Raw genomic sequence first — 17,270 nt, forward strand, 5'->3', positions numbered from 1 at the left:
ACAGACCCGCGGACGCTCCACCGGCGGCACCGGCCGGGCGGGCTGGGCGCAGCGAGGGGCGGCCGCGGGGGGAGGCGCCAGGGCCGGGCGGGCTGCGCGCCGCGGGGCATGGGCGCGCCGGGGGCCCCCGGGCACAGGCCGGCCGCGCCGCGGGGCCCGGGGCGCGGGGGCAGCGGCGGGCGGGGGTCCTCCCTGGCGGCCGCCGCTGAGCCCCCGCGGGGCCCGTGAAGCCGCGGCCGATGTGGCCCCGCGCGCGCTGCGGGCCTGCACCGCCGCCTCACAAAGACGCCGCCGGAGCCGCCGCCCGCATCCGGGCCGCAGCAGCCGCGGGAGCCCGAGCCCGAGCCGCAGGCGCGGGGCAGGAGGCGGCGCCCGCGGGCGGCCGGCCGGTCCCGGCATGGAGAAGCGGGCAGCCGCGGGGCCGGAGGGGGCGCCGGGCGCCCGGGCGCAGCTCGCTGTCGTCTGCCTGGGTGAGTGGGCCGCGCGGCCGCAGCGGGATCGGTCCCCTGCCTCGTAGTTCCGCACCGCGCCCTGGTCGGACTCGGGGCGCCCCTCTCTCCTGGTTTCGGCCGGGGCTCCCGGGGCGGGCGGGCACTGCGAGAGCTCCAGCCAGAGGCGGAGGAGACTGCGGCTCCCCGGCATCCCGGCCTGCTGGGGTCTTAGGCCTCTCTAGCAGGGTGCAGAATAGCGTCCGGGAGTCCGGGTGAGCGGCGCGCGGGGCGGCCCGCTCTGCGGACGCCTGGGATTGGCGGGCAGTGACTTTTGCCTGACTTCCCCGCTCTTAGCCTGGCGGCGATGGAGGATCCGGGCCTCCGGAGCTGCGGACAAAGGCGAAGCCCGCGGGGCTGGGGCCGGCGGTCCCCTGAACGAGGAACTATTTCCTGCCTGGAGTGGGTTGGGGGCGGGAGCCAGCCGGAGCCGGGATCGGGATGCGCGGCAGGAGGCAGTTGCTGGAATGACTCCTGTCTTCCCTTTGTGTCTTCTCGGACCCGGCAGGGCAGGCCTCAGCAGCCCAGGGGGATGTGTCTGGGGAGGGCCGAGGGGACACATCCAGCCCTGCCAGAGCTTTTCCGTCCACCCTCCCAGGGCCGTGTGTGCGGGAGAGGGGAAGCAAGGGGTTAAATCCTGTAGCCACATGGCTCCTTTATTTACCATGATGAAGGAGGGAGGCCATTATCTAAGCCCGGGGTCATTAGGGGACACCCTATGGTGTTGTCAGTGAAGGCTCTGTAATCCCAGAAGGTTTGTTGAAGCCACTGAAATGACAAAGTGAAAAAAGAAGCCTGTTCATTTTAGGGTGCACTCTCCTCTGCCCCCAAGAATCTAGGAGCTGGGGGAAGGCCCCTGCCTTAGCTGCGTGAGCAGATCTCAGTAGGCTTCATGGCCCCCAGAGTGCCCACTCCCCAATCTGTCTGTGTGGTCCCGTGCTCCTGAGTGCCTGGCTTCCCCCAGGGTGCAAGGCAAGGTGCAGACCCTATGGCCTCCCCCGTCCTGCCAGGGGGCAGCTGGGTCTCTTCTTCACCAGACGTGGGGTCACCCCTGTAGAGATGTTCTCTGCTTCCCTTGGCATCATTGATGTTGGGGAAGGGGGCACCCTGAACCTCAGGAAGTTGAGTGTGCCTACATCTTCTGCTCCCATAATCGCTGCAGGAAAGCATTCGGTGAAAGCAAAGGACAGATCCCATGGTGGGTACTTGAAGGGGTAGGTGGCAGGCAAATTCTTTGCCTCTCTTAGCAAGGTCAGCATGGCACATTGAGGAGGACCTTGAGCCCTGGTGGCTGTGAGTGCCTATAGAATGGGGGTGATCAGAACTGCTTCCCTCCCTCCCTGGCTGGCTGGCAAGGCCTCTCAGAGGGAGGAAGCCCTACAGTGTGGTAGGAGTCCCCTTCATAAGTAGGGCCCGTTCCCCGGGTTGAGCAAGGTCTTTCCCTGAAGGATGGTCAAGGCCTGTGGTTCCCAAGCCTGAGAAGGTACAAGCAAACCCCCTCCAATGTGAGTTAGAATTCCCAAGCGTGGGGAATGGCGGGAGTGGCCTGATGGCAGCCAGGCTTGCACCCTGCTCTCTCCCACTATGGGTGTTTGGGTGAGTCCTGAGATCCCCTGGGGTTCTCATTCTGCCCATCCCAGCAGGACTGTAACAGTGCTCTAGGCCTTGCCCTTCGAGATGAAGAGAATCAGCCTGGAGTTTGGGCTGTGTTGTTTTGCACCCCAAGTGTTTAAGCCCCGAGAGCCACCCCCTCTTCTCCTCCCCTCCCCCACACCACTGAACCCGCTTTGTGTCTCCCACAGTGAACATTGTTCTCACCGGGCGGTTCAGCAGCGCCGTTCCTGCCTTAGGTGAGTGACATGCTTCTCCCCTTCCTCCCCTCCTCCCTGCTCTCCTGGTTTAATGACCTCTGAGTACCAACCTTCAGGATCCTGGATCCACCCCTGAGGTCAGCTGGCCTTTTTCCACCTCAATTCCTGGGCATCTTTGCATCACAAAGGAGTTTTTTGGCATTGGGCAAGCTTATAACCTCTCTGAGCCTCAGTTTCCTCTTCTGTAAAATGGGTGCCTTTAACCATGAAGCCTGGTTAAATGGGCCAGTGAGGTAGGGTGTTCAGCACAGCTTTTGCACGTGGTAGCCTCATACCACTAGCAAACTGTCATGGCCTGCACACTTGGCAGACTGTGCTTCCTGTAGGCAGTGGGGGTCCCAGAGAACCATAGGGCACCATAAGATGCCTGCCTGCTTTACAATTCCACCTGGGATTTAGTTTATGAAGGTATGACTGAGTGATAACACCTAGAGGCCAAAGCCATTGATGGAAGAATTTGTTACTTGTGTCTTGTGAGGAGGGGACATGCCATGCCGCTTAGGGTCACTTGGGCAACATCAGGTCTAGTCAAGGCAGACAGAAGTTAGGGGAAGGCTTTGGCCAGAGCCTTGATCGAAGTTTCGGGGAGAAGGGCAAGACAGGGCAGAGTAAACATCTTAGGGCTGGCTAGTTTGGCTAATCCCCAAGAGCTCTGGGCTGGGGAGGTGGTCTCTCCATGCCTGGTACCTGACCCTGGGATGAAATATTGGCTTGGGGTATGAATTAGGTAAGAAGTCTGTAGGGGTTCTGTCTCGCATCAGCCTGTCTGCCAGGGAAAGACCAGTTTCACGGACACCGGTTTGCAGGAGAGATGTAAACACTTTGGCTGATAGTTTGGCCCTGTGATAAGCAGGTGCCAAATAGACACACGGGATCTAAGAAAACACAGTTGAACTCCGTGGCTGCCTCCTGCCTGTTAGAGCGGGTCTGTCCATCCGCTGGCCGTCTTCATGCTTGGGCCTAGTGCCGAGTACAGCAAAGGCCGCCAGGAGTGGGAACCTTCAGGGCTGAGGCCATCAGGGGCATTTGCCCTTTGCTGAGGGGGCTGCCAGGGGTTGGCGAATGCATAGGCCCAGGCCCTGGGTCCCTTGGTGCCAGGGGAGACATCTGAGAAGGGCCTCGGGAGCTGGAGTCTCGGGGCTGTGGGCTTGTTTGCTGTGTCCTGAGCTCCGTCGTGGGGCAAGAGGTACCTGGGATTTTTATTAATAGTTCTGCTCAGGGTCTGGCTGGCAGCAGAGGCCCACTGAGGCAGCTCAGGGAGGTGGAGGGGTGGGGTGGGGTGGGCTGTCTCCTGGTCGCTGTCCCTGCGATGGGGAGGCTCAGGATTCACAGAAGCTGCTCTCCCAGGCTTGTCTCTTAGATGCAGACTCTCAGCCTCCTTTCCCATTCTCCCTTCAAGCAGCTCCTTCCTGCTCCTGCAGCCTGGCCGCCACTGCTGACCATGCTGGCTCAGGGCCCGGCTTTGCTCAGCACTGAGCCAGCCTCAGTCCTGCCTGACGTCACGGCCCCCACAGCTAACCACCCAGTCTCCCCACCTCAATTTCCAGGACCAGACAGACTGGCCTCACCTGAGTCAGGTGCCCGTGGCCATGGTAGAGAGTGGGCGCAGGGGGAAGGGGACAAGGGGGTGGCAGGTCTTACACCTGTGAGTCCCAGGCCAGTCCTCCTGCTGGTGTGTGGGTGGGCATGTGGCTCCAAACATGTCTGTCCCGGCTTTGAAAAGAGATGCTCGGGGGACAAAGTCCATCTGTAGAGCCAGGAGAGAAATCCATCCAGGTTCAGCCTCCTGTTTGACCGCCAGCGGGGTTCAAGCTGTCTGTGCCTGCCTTCCCCACCCCGCCCCCGGTGTCCTGAAGCTGCACACGGAGCCTGTGTGGCCGCAGGGGCTGGGCTGAGCTGAGGCTGTCCTGGAGCCTGTCTCTCACCCTCTAGCATTGCTGAGAGAAGTGGAGACCAGCTTCTGGCTGCTAGTGTCTCCTCCCACCTGAAGCTCCGTGCCTCTGCACTTCCAGGTTTTCCGTGCGATTCCTGCTGTGAGGAGCCCGGGTCATCACTGTCTCGCCTGCCGCTTCCCCACCCTCACTGGGCTCAGTCCCTCCGCAGGGCCCAGCTGGGCCACCCGGGGACCTCACAGGCTTTTGCTTCTCAGTCCCCATCCTGCCCCAGCTTGTCAGACACTAACTGGGTTGAATAACTCACCCTATGCAGCCCAGACTTTGGCCACTGTGACCCAGGGGCTGAGCCTGAGCAGGGTCTTCAGCGTGTTCTCCATTCATCTGGCAGCTCCGCCCAGGCACTCTGCTGGGGCTCCCGGCTCCTAGTCATCAAGCACACTGGCAGGTTGTCCAGAGTGCCGGCAGCCCGTGGAAACCAGATTTGTAAGCTGTGTGTCTTCAGGCTTGCTCATACCCTCTCGGGAGTATTTGACATTTCTTTGGACCAAGAAAGAAGGACGCTGGTCTGAAAGCGCTCAGTCACCCCTTGCTCCCTTGAGCAGGCAACACTGACTTGAGCAAAACTGTCCAAGTGAACACAGGTCACTTTCAGTTAAGCTCAGACAGACTTCTCTGACGGCCCCTAAAGACCCCCAAGAGCCTCCATCCTGCGTCAGTATCTCCCAGCTCCCTTCACTGCCCACCCCTCATCATACATGCCATCTCTGCCCTCACTTCCCACAGGCATCCCCCCTACTCACCCCACACGCATGTCTGCCTCCAGACTGCTGCTCCCCCACATCTTCCAGCCACCCTGAGACGAGCAGCACCCTCTGACTCCATTTCACTGATGGGCAAGCTGGGGCCTAGGGTGCGACCAGCAGTGTGGACTCCAGGACTGGACTGGATTCACTAAGCTCTTTCTCCTGCCTGCGCCTGGGCGCTGGGGTGGCGGTGGGATGGGAGTGAGATTGCCGTCACAGAGAAGCCTGGGGCTGGTCGTCTGAGCTGGTGATGCCCTCCAGGCCCATGGCCAGGCAGTGGCCAGTTTGGGGTCCTGTAGGGACCCCAGCATCCCTCCCCCTCCACAGTCACTCTGCCTGCGCCAGGCTGATGGCTGCAGTAACCGTGGTCTCTCTGCCCACCCCCCTTGCAGAAGAATAACAGTGACTCAGGGACATTGCTGCCCCCAATGGGGAAATGTCTGGTGCATCTGAGGGGCACTTGGGGTGAGGCATGTCTGGGGGAACATGTTGCCAGGGGATTGTCGAAGCAGTGTCTGGATTTCTGCTCCTGACTAGGCTGGTGGTCTGGAGAGACAGGCTTACCCATGTCATGAAAGAGGGCCAGACATGGGTCCCTGCAGGCCTGGCTTTCTCTGGACAGTATGGGGGAGAAACCCGGCCTCCACGAGGGCTCCATCCTGTGGAGAAACCCTCTAGGCCACAGTGGGTATTGCTTTGCCTCAGGCCTGTCCTGGGGGCTGAGGGGACGGGGGTGACTCCCACACTGGCTGATGGAGCATCTGACTCCGGGTGTAATGTTTGCTTTAGAGACTCAATGTTGGGGGAGGATGTGCTCCCAACCCTGCCTAGGGACCACCCCCCCCCCAACCCAGCATCCTGGAGGCGGAGGCACCCAGACTTCACACCTGCCAGGGTGTCCCCAGGTCAGTGTCTCTGGGAAGCCCACAAAGCCTCACCCATCCAAGGAACCAGTTGCTCAGGCCCCTGATCACCACTCAGGTTGTTTAGTCCTTACCCTCCTGGGTTGCGAAAATGCTGAGGCTCAGGGAGGATGACCTCCCAGGCCCTGGTGAGTGCCAAGTGGGGAGCCCTGGCTGGTACCTCACCAACCTGGGGCTGTCAAGGCTCTGACGGCGACCTGATGTGGTCAGCCCTGCTTTAGGATCAGTGTGGGTGTTTCTCTTCCAGGCCTTGATGTTCCTGTGAGTCACTGCTGGGGGTTAACCCCCTGTGGGTCACAGCCTTGGATCACCCAGACCTCCACGGGTGGAGCATGGGAGGCTGCTGGAGGGCTTTCACTCTTCTTTCTGCAGCTGAGTCTTTTGGGGTTCCAAACAGTCTTGTTGAGAGCCAGCAGAGAGACCCTGCTTGCAGGGCCACAGTCAGGGGTCAGGGAGAGTGAAGAGGTAGGTAGTGTCACTGGGCTCAGGAAAAGGACTATGATTTGTTTCCCTGAGGCCTCAGTTTTTCCCTCTGTAAATTGGGCCTGCCTGTGCCACAGGCTGTTGTGAAGATCAGATGAAGAAGTATGGTAAGGGGCTATGAGGGGCAGGGGCAACCAAGTGCAGGACCTTGCTTGGTCCTGCAAAGGCCAGGGCACACCAGGGCAGGGTTTGCCACCTTTCAGCTAGGTGAGCTTGGCTGGGTGCAGAGGGCATGTGTAACTAATGAGGTGGGTATAATGAGGCCTGCGGGGCTGGGCATAGAGGCTCATCACCCGTGCTGGCCAGAGTGATCCCTTGTGCTCACTGACACAGTGGACGGTTGACACTTTATCAATGAGTTGACACTTTATCAGTGAGAGGCTCAGCCCACTAGAGGACCAGGGTGGGCCCTGACTCTGCCACTTACCCTCTGCGGCCATGGGCAACTCACTGACCCTCTCTGAACCTTGGTTTCCTCATCTGGTTTTGAGATCCCCTCTTGGTGGCCTCCCACTCACACTCAGAATAAAATCTAGATGCCACACAAGATGCCATCAGACCCAGCCTGTGTTTCCAGCCACCTCAGGATGTCAGCCCCTCCCTTCAGGCCCGTTTTATAAACTTCACTTTGCCCAGGGAATCTGCATTGTCTGTCTGCTCCTCCCCTAGTCTGTGAGCCCCACAGAGCCAGACTTTTACCTGTCTTATGGGCATGCCTGGTACTGTGCTTGCCACATAGTAGGTCCTCAAAAAGCATGTGTTCTGTGAGGCCTGTATTAGGCCCTGGGGTGGTGGGGTGGCAGGCAGGGAACCATAGTGGGTCTGCTTATGCTGGGCCACCAGGCCTAGGGCCCCAGGATTCTCCACTGAGCTGAGACCCGAGGCCGAGAGGCCTTACCTCTGAGGTGCCAAGGCGAGTTGGTAGGCTGGCTCCCAGCCCTGAGAACAGCTGGGCTCTGGGGCACAGGGTGGACTGTCCCGAGTCCATGGGGTTCCTCCTCTCCCCACTCCATACATACCACTTCCCTAAAGTCTCACGGCACGCCCATGCCCTTGGCCATGACCACCTTAGCTGGCCTTGAGCCTACCTGGGGAAGGCCTGTGCTCAGGTCACGGGGTGGGGGGCTCAGGGTCACCCTCCCTCACTGCCCCCTCCCACCCAAAGGTGAAGCCAGCGCCTCTCAGCCTCCTCTCCTGACAGCCGCCTGCAGCGGGCAGCTGGAGCGGCACACTGCACGCCGCGGCGTCATCTACAGCCCAGCCTGGCCCCTCAACTACCCGCCGGGCACCAACTGCAGCTGGTACATACAGGGCGACCGTGGGGACATGATCACCATCAGGTACGTGCGTGCGGGGGTGTCAGAGCGGCTTGATGTGGGCCTGCATGTGCTGCATGTGTGATGGTGTGCATGTGAGTGCCTGTGACAAGCACAGTGACCAGAGGTGTGTGAACACACATGTGCTTGTGTATGTGTGTGAGCCCAACCTGAGCAGGTATGGACATGCGTCTGTGCGTTTGTGAGCACATGCGTGCGTAGGCGTGGAGGGCATGTGTGTGAGATGTGTAGGTGTGCAAATACATGTGTGAGTCTATGTGTGCACAGGTATGAATCGAATGCATGTGAACATGTGGGTGCGGGTCTCTGGGCCTCTCCCACGGGCTTGTGAGGCTGTCTGTCTCCTCAGGCCTGCCAGGGAGGGGAGCCCTGGGACTGGAGGGCATGGCCCAGTTGTCTGTGAGGTGGCAGAAGTGTCCTGTCTGGGATGCAGGGGTGGCTTGAGGCCAGGCTGGCACTAAGCCCAGAGCGGGTTCCCGCCCCCCCCCCCCCCCCCGGGCCCTTGGGGCCATCTCAGCAGGAGACGGAAGCAGGGAGGAGCCAGGTGCTCAAGCTGCAGGGATATAAGCTGTGGGGATGTGCAGAGGGAAGCGGGGTGAGGCGATCAGATGGTGGAACCGAGGCTGGAGTTTGGCTGGGGTGTCACTCCCGTAAATGCAAAGCCTGGAAGACCCAGTCACTCCAAGTCTTCAAGGCCAGCGGTCTGATGGGAACACATCAGGGTCTGTGCCTGTTTTCCTGTGGCCACTGGGAATCTCTTCAAAGACGCCAGCCTTCTTGGCCACTTCTAGAGTACTCCTTGGCCCTGCTCGTCCACAGCCTGGGCCAGTGCTTCTCCCCAGGGGATGAGCTGTCCCCCAGCCCAGGCCTGCCCTGTGCACACAGGCCCCCTCAGTGCCCTGGCCTGGGATTCGTGCTGGGTCTGTTGAAGCAAAGCCAGCGTAGGGGGATCTGGACCCTTGGGCCTTGTCCTTCAGGGGAGAGTGTAAGTGGAGGGAAGTGCCTACCATGGGACTCCTGCTTCCACCTGCGTGTGGCCTTGGGTTGGGGCACCATGTGCGTTCTGGTGGAGGGTGGAGAGGCACAGAGGAGGCCTGCACAGAGCTGCATGGGGGCTGACATGTTCCTAGTCGTCCACACTGTCCTGATTCTTCATGGAGCCACTCTTGGACCCCTGGGGTCTGCTGAGTGGCTGGAAGTGGAGGAGAGAGGGGATGCTGGGGCTGGCCGTCCTTGTGAGCTTAAGCTCACTGCTGCTCTCTGGCCACCCACTCACGTCTGCGGTCCTCCCTAACCCTGCAGCTTCCGCAACTTTGACGTGGAGGAGTCCCACCAGTGCTCCCTGGACTGGCTCATGCTGGGCCCCGCGGCCCCGCCCCGCCAGGAGGCCTTCCGGCTCTGCGGCTCTGCCATCCCGCCTGCCTTCATCTCTGCCCGGGACCATGTCTGGATCTTCTTCCACTCCGACACCTCCAGCTCTGGCCAGGCCCAGGGCTTCCGTCTCTCCTACATCCGAGGTAACACCAATGGCAGGTGCACCGATGGGCTCCCCGGGGGTGGGGGTGGCGCCCTCCATCTGCCCCCTACCCTCAGGGTCTCCCCCAGTAGCCCCAAAGTTGGAGCCCAGTGTTGGGACAGGAACTGGTCATCTTGCTGCCTCGGGGTGACTTGGAACCCCTCGAGATCACTGACCTTACGTTATAGACCCCGGTTCAAGTCAGGACCTGAGACTCCCTGGCTTTGAGGCGTCTCTACCCCTCAGGTGGCCAGGGAGAGAGGGAATCCAGGGCCCTTCTCCTTGGGTCCTGCCCCTCCCTGGACCCTGCAGAGGCCTTGCTGGGATTGGGGGGGGGGACCTCCCGTGGGCTGCTGGCCCCAGGCCCCATGAGGAGGGTGGTTCTGCGCACCCCTGACCGTCTCCACCATACACCTCACCCTGCAGGGAAGCTGGGCCAGGCGTCCTGCCAGGCTGACGAGTTCCGCTGTGACAACGGCAAGTGCCTGCCGGGCCCTTGGCAGTGCAACACCGTGGACGAGTGTGGCGACGGCTCGGATGAGGGCAACTGCTCGGCTCCCGCCTCGGAGCCGCCAGGCAGCCTGTGCCCCGGGGGCACCTTCCCCTGCAGCGGGGCGCGCTCCACGCGCTGCCTGCCCGCTGAGCGGCGCTGCGACGGCACTCAGGACTGCGGCGACGGCTCCGATGAGGCTGGCTGCCCCGACCTGGCCTGCGGCCGGCGGCTGGGCAGCTTCTACGGCTCCTTCGCTTCCCCAGACCTGTTCGGCGCGGCCCGCGGGCCCTCGGACCTTCACTGCACGTGGCTGGTGGACACGCAGGACCCGCGGCGCGTGCTGCTGCAGCTGGAGCTGCGGCTGGGCTACGACGACTACGTGCAGGTGTACGAGGGCCTGGGCGAGCGCGGGGACCGCCTGCTGCAGACGCTATCCTACCGCAGCAACCACCGGCCGGTGAGCCTGGAGGCCGCCCAGGGCCGCCTCACTGTGGCCTACCACGCCCGCGCCCGCAGCGCCGGCCACGGCTTCAATGCCACCTACCAAGTGAAGGGCTACTGCCTCCCGTGGGAGCAGCCGTGCGGGAGCAGCCGCGAGGGCGACGCGGAGGACCCAGGCGAGCAAGGCTGCTTCTCGGAGCCACAGCGCTGCGACGGCTGGTGGCACTGTGCCAGCGGCCGGGACGAGCAGGGCTGCCCCGCCTGCCCCCCGGACCAGTACCCCTGCGAGGGGGGCAGCGGCCTGTGCTACACACCCGCCGACCGCTGCAACAACCAGAAGAGCTGCCCCGACGGCGCGGACGAGAAGAACTGCTTCTCCTGCCAGCCAGGCACCTTCCACTGCGGCACCAACCTGTGCATCTTCGAGACGTGGCGCTGTGACGGCCAGGAGGACTGCCAGGACGGCAGCGACGAGCACGGCTGCCTGGCGGCCGTGCCCCGCAAGGTCATCACCGCCGCGCTCATCGGCAGCCTGGTCTGCGGGCTGCTGCTCGTCATCGCCCTGGGCTGTGCCTTCAAGCTCTACTCCCTGCGCACGCAGGAGTACAGGTGGGCGCTGGGGCCGGAGCCTCGCTTCCTCCCTGTTCCTGGAGAGAGGGCCTGGGCTCTCGCTTCCGGCAGCTCTGGGCCACCCACCCGGGGGGCTTCTCCTGTCTGGGCCCCTCGGGAGGCCCGGATGGAGGGAGGCGGGCCCACATCCTGCCGCGGGCGGGCCGCGTGGGAAGCGGGAAGTGCGACCCCCACCCCCGCCTGGCCGGCCTGCCATGCTGCCCTTCTGCCGTTGCCCTCAGGGCCTTTGAGACCCAGATGACACGCCTGGAGGCTGAGTTTGTGCGGCGGGAGGCACCCCCGTCCTACGGGCAGCTCATCGCACAGGGCCTCATTCCACCCGTCGAGGACTTTCCCGTCTACAGTGCATCCCAGGTGAGCCGGAGAGCTTCAGACCGGCCCCCCTGCCCCGCCCCCGCGACCCGCCCAGCCAGACCTCAGAGAACGCGGGGTGCAGGGAGGCCCAGGGGCCGGGTGCGACAGCGTGCAGCCGGGCTGGTCCTGGGGTTCAGGGAGGTGGGAGATGAGGCCTCGGCAGGGTGACGGGCCAGGGGAGGGGACAAGGGGTCCCCTCGGCGGGGGGTGGGGTCGTGCTGACCTCTGCCCCCTCAGCCGCCGCCCCACCCTCCAGGCCTCGGTGCTACAGAACCTGCGCACGGCCATGCGGCGACAGATGCGCAGACACGCCTCCCGCCGCGGGCCCTCCCGCCGCCGCCTCGGCCGCCTCTGGAACCGGCTGTTTCACCGGCCACGGGCGCCGCGCGGGCAGATCCCGCTGCTGACGGCGGCGCGCACCTCCCAGACGGTGCTGGGTGACGGGCTCCTCCAACCGGCACCGGGGGCTGCCCGGGACCCCCCGGCACCCCTCACGGACACAAGCAGCCCGGGGGCAGCAGGGGAGGGGCCCCCTGGCGCCCCCAGCCACGCCTCGGAGGTGGGACCTTCTGTGCCACCCGCCTCCGGCCTTCGGGACCCCTTGGAGTCCAGGCCGGCTGACAAGGACAGAAAGGCTGGCAGGGACCCTCTGGTGGCCAGCCCAGCCCCTGTGGACGTGCCTCAGGAGTCCTGCTCCGGCCAGGACCCTCACCCCCTGACCCTCACTGCCGGTAGCACCCTCGGCCCCCACCCATCAGAGCCACTGGGTGTCTGCAGGAGCCCCCCGCCACCCTGCTCCCCAACGTTGGAGGCCAGTGACGATGAGGCCCTGCTGGTCTGCTGACCCGCCGGACATGCTGATGACCGCCACAGCCCCGCTTTGTAACCAGGGAATACACAGTCATTTCTGCCCTGCCTCCGTGTCCTTCTTTGTTATGGAGAGGCCCACCCGGGAGCCCTGCCAGCTTCCTGTGTCAGCACCCTGGCCCCCCCCCCCCCCCGTGGGCATGGTGGGCAGATGGACTTGCTGGGGGTTGGACACGGGAAGAGGGTGGAGTGGTGAGCCCCTCTCCAGGGCTCCAGTGTACACAATGCACCTGGGGGGTCCCCATCTGCCTACCCCAACCCCATTCTGGGAATCCTTTTCCAGAGAAGGAGGGCCAGGGCTTCCCGGAATGTTTCCTGTGGCTTCTCCCTCCATTCATCCTGTGGGGTGCCAGAGCTGTCCCTGGACTGGACGTGGCCATGGGTACATCAGACCTAGTCCACGGTGAGCGCTCTGGTGGCACAGGCCCCGGAGAAGCTGGGCCAGGAGGCTTCTGCCCCCAACCTCATGCCTGTGGGGTCAGTGTGGGCCTGGTCAGCTTGATGCCAGGCTGAGAAAGTAGGTACGGGGTAGAGAAAGCTCACGGGATCTCTTACAGGCCCCAAGGTCCCAAGAAGATGGTGCCCGATGCTTTCTCAGAGGGCAGAGGCTGAGGCACCAACTGACAGCAGCCAAACCCATGCCATCCCGTCTCAAAACCCCAGTTTCCCCACCTGTAAACCAAGCCAGGCCACTGAGTCCTGACACTCACTACCTGGGGATTTAGGGGAAGAAATGGCAGTTCTGGCGGGAACCCCAGGCTCTCCTGGGTGGCTGAGCCTCCAGCAGGGTCTGGGGGAGAGGGGCATACCCAGCCAGTTCTCAGTCCTCCACGTCTGTAGGGCAGGGTTGGCCCTGGACCCCAAGGTGCCAACCCCAAAGAAGGAGTGTCTGGCTCAAGCATCAGAACCCCCCAAAAGTCAAGAGCCTCCTCCCGAGCCAACCAGGCCACCTGCTCCAGCCAGCTCCACACATGCCCCCAGCCCAGGGGGGCCCAACAAGTTCCTGAGACAGGTGCACCACCAGCCCTGTTTTATGCACAGATCTTTCCAGGAAAAGCTAGCGGGGCAGTGCTGACAGGGGACCCAGTCCACATCTTCAGGGCTTCCTTACCAAGCCCTTGTAAGAGTCAGAGCTCTTTTTATTTTTCCCCAGGAAAAAAATTTTTTTTTTTTTTTTGCAAAAACACCTCCTCAATAAACAACATGTAAACAGAAACAGCTGCTTCAGGCTCCACAAATGTCTCATTGTGTCTTCAAGGGCTTGTCCGTGGCAGGCAGTGGGGAGGGCTGGCAGGGGCCATTTTCCTCCTCCTCTGGGGAGCCCTGCGGGTAGACCACGAAACACAGCTCCTGGCCCCAGCGTGTCACTGACTCTGAGGACAGACAGACAGACCAACACATGGACGCTGGGGTCTGACCCCGTGGGACACGGGTCCTCAGGGAGCTGCTCTCTGCACGCGGGACCCAGACACGTGAGCCACACCATGGGCAGACGTCTGGTGGTAGCTGGGCCCTGTGTGGCCACCTCGGCTGCCAGGAGATCCCTGCTTTAGGGCAAACCCCAAAGAGGATCCTATCTCCAGGCCCCGCCCCTTCGGGGAGCTGCTCAGCTCACCTGTGAGTCTGTGCACACACTTTGGTTTGCTTCTCCAGAATGCTCCCAGGAAGAAGACGGGCACCCCCGTGAGGATGATGATAACGCCTACCCCACACACCATGGGCTCCGAGATGAAGCTGAAGACCAGCAGGAATGCCCAGAAGACCAAATACGCCACGGGGATGAGGAGGTTCACCTGGGGGACAGCAAGCGGCAGTGCAGGACACCCCCCACCCCAGCTCTCCTGCCCAACCCCCAACCCTGGGGGTCTCGGGCCATTTCCTGGGAGCTGAGACCTGAGGAGCCCAGTTGGCCCAACTGTTGAGGGTTTGTCAACTTCAGTGCCTCTGAGCTCCCCACAGTGACTGTACGTGGACTGGCCGCTCGCACTTGGCTGGAGGTGAATGATTTTCAGTGTTCCACATTTCAGGCACTGAGCACTTACTTCTCCAGCTCAAGGATTGATATGCAAATGGGAGGACTTTTCTTTTAGCTCGCTTTCGGGGCTTCTGTTTTGTGTGGGCTCGTGGAATCCTCTGTGACCGTGTCTTAGCCTTATTTTCCTGTCCATGAAGTGGGAGTATTCACAGCACCCACCTCACAGGGCTACTTAAGGACTGAATACGCCAGTGCACACAGGGCCCCAGGCAGAGCCGGGCACATGGCAAAGGCTGGCCTCCCCATTGCTGCCATCGCTGCCCCTGGTGCCCAAATGGATAAAGGGGTAGTCCCGACTGCTTCCAGCACGTGAGCCAGCCAGTCCTTCCCCGGCCTCACCTTGATGGGCCTGTGGAGCGCCGGCCGCCTCCAGCGCAGCACGAGCAGGCCCAGGATGGTGACACCATAGCAGAGGTAGTTGATGAAGGACACGTAGTTGATGAGCGTGTACGTGTCTCCCACGAGCATGATGACTGCCGTGGCCCCGCACTGGGAGAGGACCGGGCTGAGGGCTGGCTCCCACCTGCCTCCCGTCAGCCCAGGAGGGGCCCTGGGCTGGCCAGCTCGGTCCAGGACGTCGGTGAGCCCGGCCCTCCCCTCCCACAGGGCCAGGCCTCACCCCCCTGCCACCACCCAGGCTGCTGCGTGGCCCTGGCTTCTCTCCCTGCCAGTCTGGTCCCCCAACTTACACAGACGAGGAGGGCGGGAATAGGGGTGCAGCGTCTGACGTGGATCATGGCTAGCAGGCTGGGCAGGTGCCCCTCTCGGGCACCAGAGAAGCACAGTCTGGGGGATGGGGACAGATGGGTGGGGGCCATGAGCCTGGCCTAGGGCCTCCCTGCCGGCCAGAGCCCGACCTCAGCTCTGGACCTGATGGCCCTCTTGAGCTGTCACCTCTGACCGCCTGCTCCGGCAGCCCCACCGGGCAGTTTTTCCCCTCATCCAGCCTGCCTCCCTTCTGCTTCCTGTTCCTCAGAAGTGGGATCAGGTCTCTGCTCCCCGGGAGTTCCTCGTCCCACTTTCAGGCGGGCTCCACCAGGCGGGATCTCCCTTCCCCCAGCACTGCTCCCATGCACAAGGGCGGTGGCCTGGCCTCACCCTGACCACCCTCCCTCCAGCTTGGTCACCTGGAGGAGGTGAACAGGTAGCCATTGATCCCTCCAAAAGTGGAAAGTGCCACGGAGACGGGCATGACCCAAGAAAAGTAGCCCAGCAGCTTCTCCCCGAAGGTCTGGGTGGGCACAGAAGAGAAGCGGAGCGTGAGGTGGGGCGGGGGCCGGGCAGGAGCCAGGGACCAGGCGGGGGCCCCCACTCACCACGGCCACGGCATTGGAGGCCAGCAGCTCCTGGGGGGACATGGCAGTGAAGTAGGCGACATTGGTGAAGGTGTACACAAAGGTCACCAGGGGGATGGAGATGAAGATGGCACGAGGTAGGTTCCTGGGGACAGTGGTGGAGCGTGTCAGCATTGGCTCTTGCGGGCTGGGGTGGGGCCTCAGGGTGGTACAGGGCTTTGACCCCATCTCCTGGAGGGCCCTGGGGCAGGGGAGAGGATAGCCCTGCAATCTGTCTGTCTCCCCACCACTCAGCAGCCCAGCCTTGGCACAGCCTGGTAGGAGGAGGAGCCACTAATATCCTGGGGGAGGGGGCGGATCTCATGTCTGCACATGAAAAGAACGTTGCATACAGCCAAAATCAGCTTTGAAGCTCCTCAGAGTGTCCTCAGAGCTCAGTCCACAGGCCAGGGTCCCTGGGGACTCGCATCAGCATCCCCCACCCCCAGCCCCAGCTGTAACTGTTCACTGTCAAGGTCCCAGCCGAGCATCAGACAGAGCCATTGGCTTCTTTTCTAGGGACCATGTTGTGTGCACATGTGTAATTTTTTGGCCAAGCACATAGCTGGATCCGTTTACAGGGAGACAATGAGACTCAGTGTTTCCAAGACCCAGCGAGGGGCCGTGACTCATCCACAACCATACAGAGCAGGGTCAGGCTGGAACACAGGCCTCCCGGCTGCCTCTCCAGAGCCTCTATTGGGGATCAGCAGCGCAGCCAGGCTGATTATCAGCCCTGCCGGCCATAGCTGACCGCGGGCCTGTGTGGGGAGGTCGCCTCTCCCACCACTTCCCAGGGCTAGGCTGATGCCTCACTCACTTTCGAGGGTCCACCAGCTCCTCTGTGACGTAGTTGAGGAAGTTCCAGCCACTGAAGGCGAAGGAGCCCTGGAGGAAGGCCAGGGCCAGGTGGCCCACGGATGGCATCATCCAGAAGTCAAAGGCATTGCTGGGCCTCAGCTCCTCGAAGTGTCCTGGGGGGGTCCGGAGGCCAAGGGTCAGCATCATCTCCCTGGCCCTGCGCCCAGCCCCACGCCCGGCCCTACCTTGGAAGATCTGGACAAAGCCCACGCCAATGATGAGTGAGAGGGCCAGCAGCTTCCCGCCGGTGAACACGTCCTGGATGCGCGTGGCCCAGCGCACACTCGAGCTGTTCACCCACGTCAAGAGCACTGCAGAGGAAGGACAGGAGGGCGGGTGGGTGAGCAGGCACCCGAGGCCGAGCCCCTCATGGTGGGCCACGGCCAAGTCCAGCCCCGGCTGCAGGACGGGGTGTCTCATGCAGCAGCCCGAGTGCCAGAAGCCCCCCACCCCGGCCCGAGGCCAGCTTCACGGGGGGCTGGCAGCTGGAGGGATGCCCCCTCCCAAAGTCCTCCCGCAGGGGACTTCCCCGGTGGTCCAGTGGTTAAAGCTCGGCTTTCCAATGCAGGGGTGTGGGTTCGATCCCTGAGTGGGGACCTAGGATCCCACAAGCCTCCAGGCCCAAAAGCCAAAGCATAAAACAGAAACAATCTTGCAACAAATTCAATAAAAACTTTAAAAATGGTCCACATTGGGGAAAAAAAAAAAGGCAAACCCCCAAGTCCTCCCCTGCAGGGCGGGTCCTGGGGACAGAGGCCCTGCCCACCCCCACGACTGGGCACTCACTCAGGCAAGCCATGGAGAGTGCACGGGAGGCGGCGGCCGGCGGGATGCAGTTGGGGAACACCGGCTGCAGCACGTAGTTGGAGAAAGTCATGGAGATGACAGCCAGGCTCGTGGGGTACATGATGAGCACGGCGCTCCAGAGCAGCAGGAAGC

General features: G+C 62.6%; 2 protein-coding genes across 18 annotated transcripts in view; one reads left to right on the top strand and one right to left on the bottom strand.

Annotated features, from left to right (window-relative positions):
- On the top strand, positions 1 to 14,245 carry LRP3 (LDL receptor related protein 3). Of its 8 annotated transcripts, none has more exons than XM_027978189.3 (7): positions 1 to 470; positions 2,291 to 2,338; positions 7,629 to 7,803; positions 9,103 to 9,317; positions 9,743 to 10,859; positions 11,102 to 11,234; positions 11,491 to 12,149. In XM_027978189.3, exons 1-7 carry the CDS (start codon positions 398 to 400, stop codon positions 12,076 to 12,078), a joined length of 2,349 nt encoding a protein of 782 aa, XP_027833990.1. In that variant the 5' UTR covers positions 1 to 397; the 3' UTR covers positions 12,079 to 12,149. The 8 variants fall into 8 exon arrangements, with proteins under 8 accessions (XP_027833990.1, XP_027833991.1, XP_027833988.1 ...); XM_027978190.3 differs by having other exon boundaries at positions 7,665 to 7,803; XM_027978187.3 differs by having other exon boundaries at positions 424 to 1,686.
- SLC7A10 (solute carrier family 7 member 10) overlaps positions 13,117 to 17,270 on the bottom strand; it is a 15,913-nt gene continuing 11,759 nt past the window's right edge. For 4 of the 10 annotated variants that reach the window (XM_027978192.3, XM_042231950.2, XM_060398031.1 and 1 more), the window contains 9 exons: positions 17,118 to 17,269; positions 16,517 to 16,642; positions 16,291 to 16,444; positions 15,453 to 15,576; positions 15,264 to 15,367; positions 14,826 to 14,922; positions 14,476 to 14,625; positions 13,717 to 13,894; positions 13,117 to 13,424 (listed from right to left, as the gene is read on the bottom strand). In XM_027978192.3, the coding sequence (XP_027833993.2) occupies positions 13,198 to 13,424; positions 13,717 to 13,894; positions 14,476 to 14,625; positions 14,826 to 14,922; positions 15,264 to 15,367; positions 15,453 to 15,576; positions 16,291 to 16,444; positions 16,517 to 16,642; positions 17,118 to 17,269 (1,312 nt within the window). In that variant the 3' untranslated portion in view covers positions 13,117 to 13,197. Of the gene's footprint in view, positions 13,475 to 13,716; positions 13,895 to 14,475; positions 14,626 to 14,825; positions 14,923 to 15,263; positions 15,368 to 15,452; positions 15,577 to 16,290; positions 16,445 to 16,516; positions 16,643 to 17,117; position 17,270 lie in introns of all 10 variants that reach the window. The other 6 variants (XM_027978193.3, XM_042231946.2, XM_027978194.3 and 3 more) reach the window with 6 other exon arrangements.

Source organism: Ovis aries, chromosome 14 (assembly GCF_016772045.2).
Source record: "Ovis aries strain OAR_USU_Benz2616 breed Rambouillet chromosome 14, ARS-UI_Ramb_v3.0, whole genome shotgun sequence".
Lineage (NCBI taxonomy): Eukaryota > Metazoa > Chordata > Mammalia > Artiodactyla > Bovidae > Ovis > Ovis aries.

Bases quoted from the DNA above. Each gene is read 5' to 3' on its own strand.
- LRP3 (XM_042231941.2), top strand. From the start codon at position 5,530: ATGTCTGGGGGAACATGTTGCCAGGGGATTGTCGAAGCAGTGTCTGGA. The intron at 9,318-9,742 runs GTAACACCAATG...CTCACCCTGCAG, and splicing joins CCGTCTCTCCTACATCCGAG to GGAAGCTGGGCCAGGCGTCC. The intron at 10,860-11,101 runs GTGGGCGCTGGG...CGTTGCCCTCAG, and splicing joins CTGCGCACGCAGGAGTACAG to GGCCTTTGAGACCCAGATGA.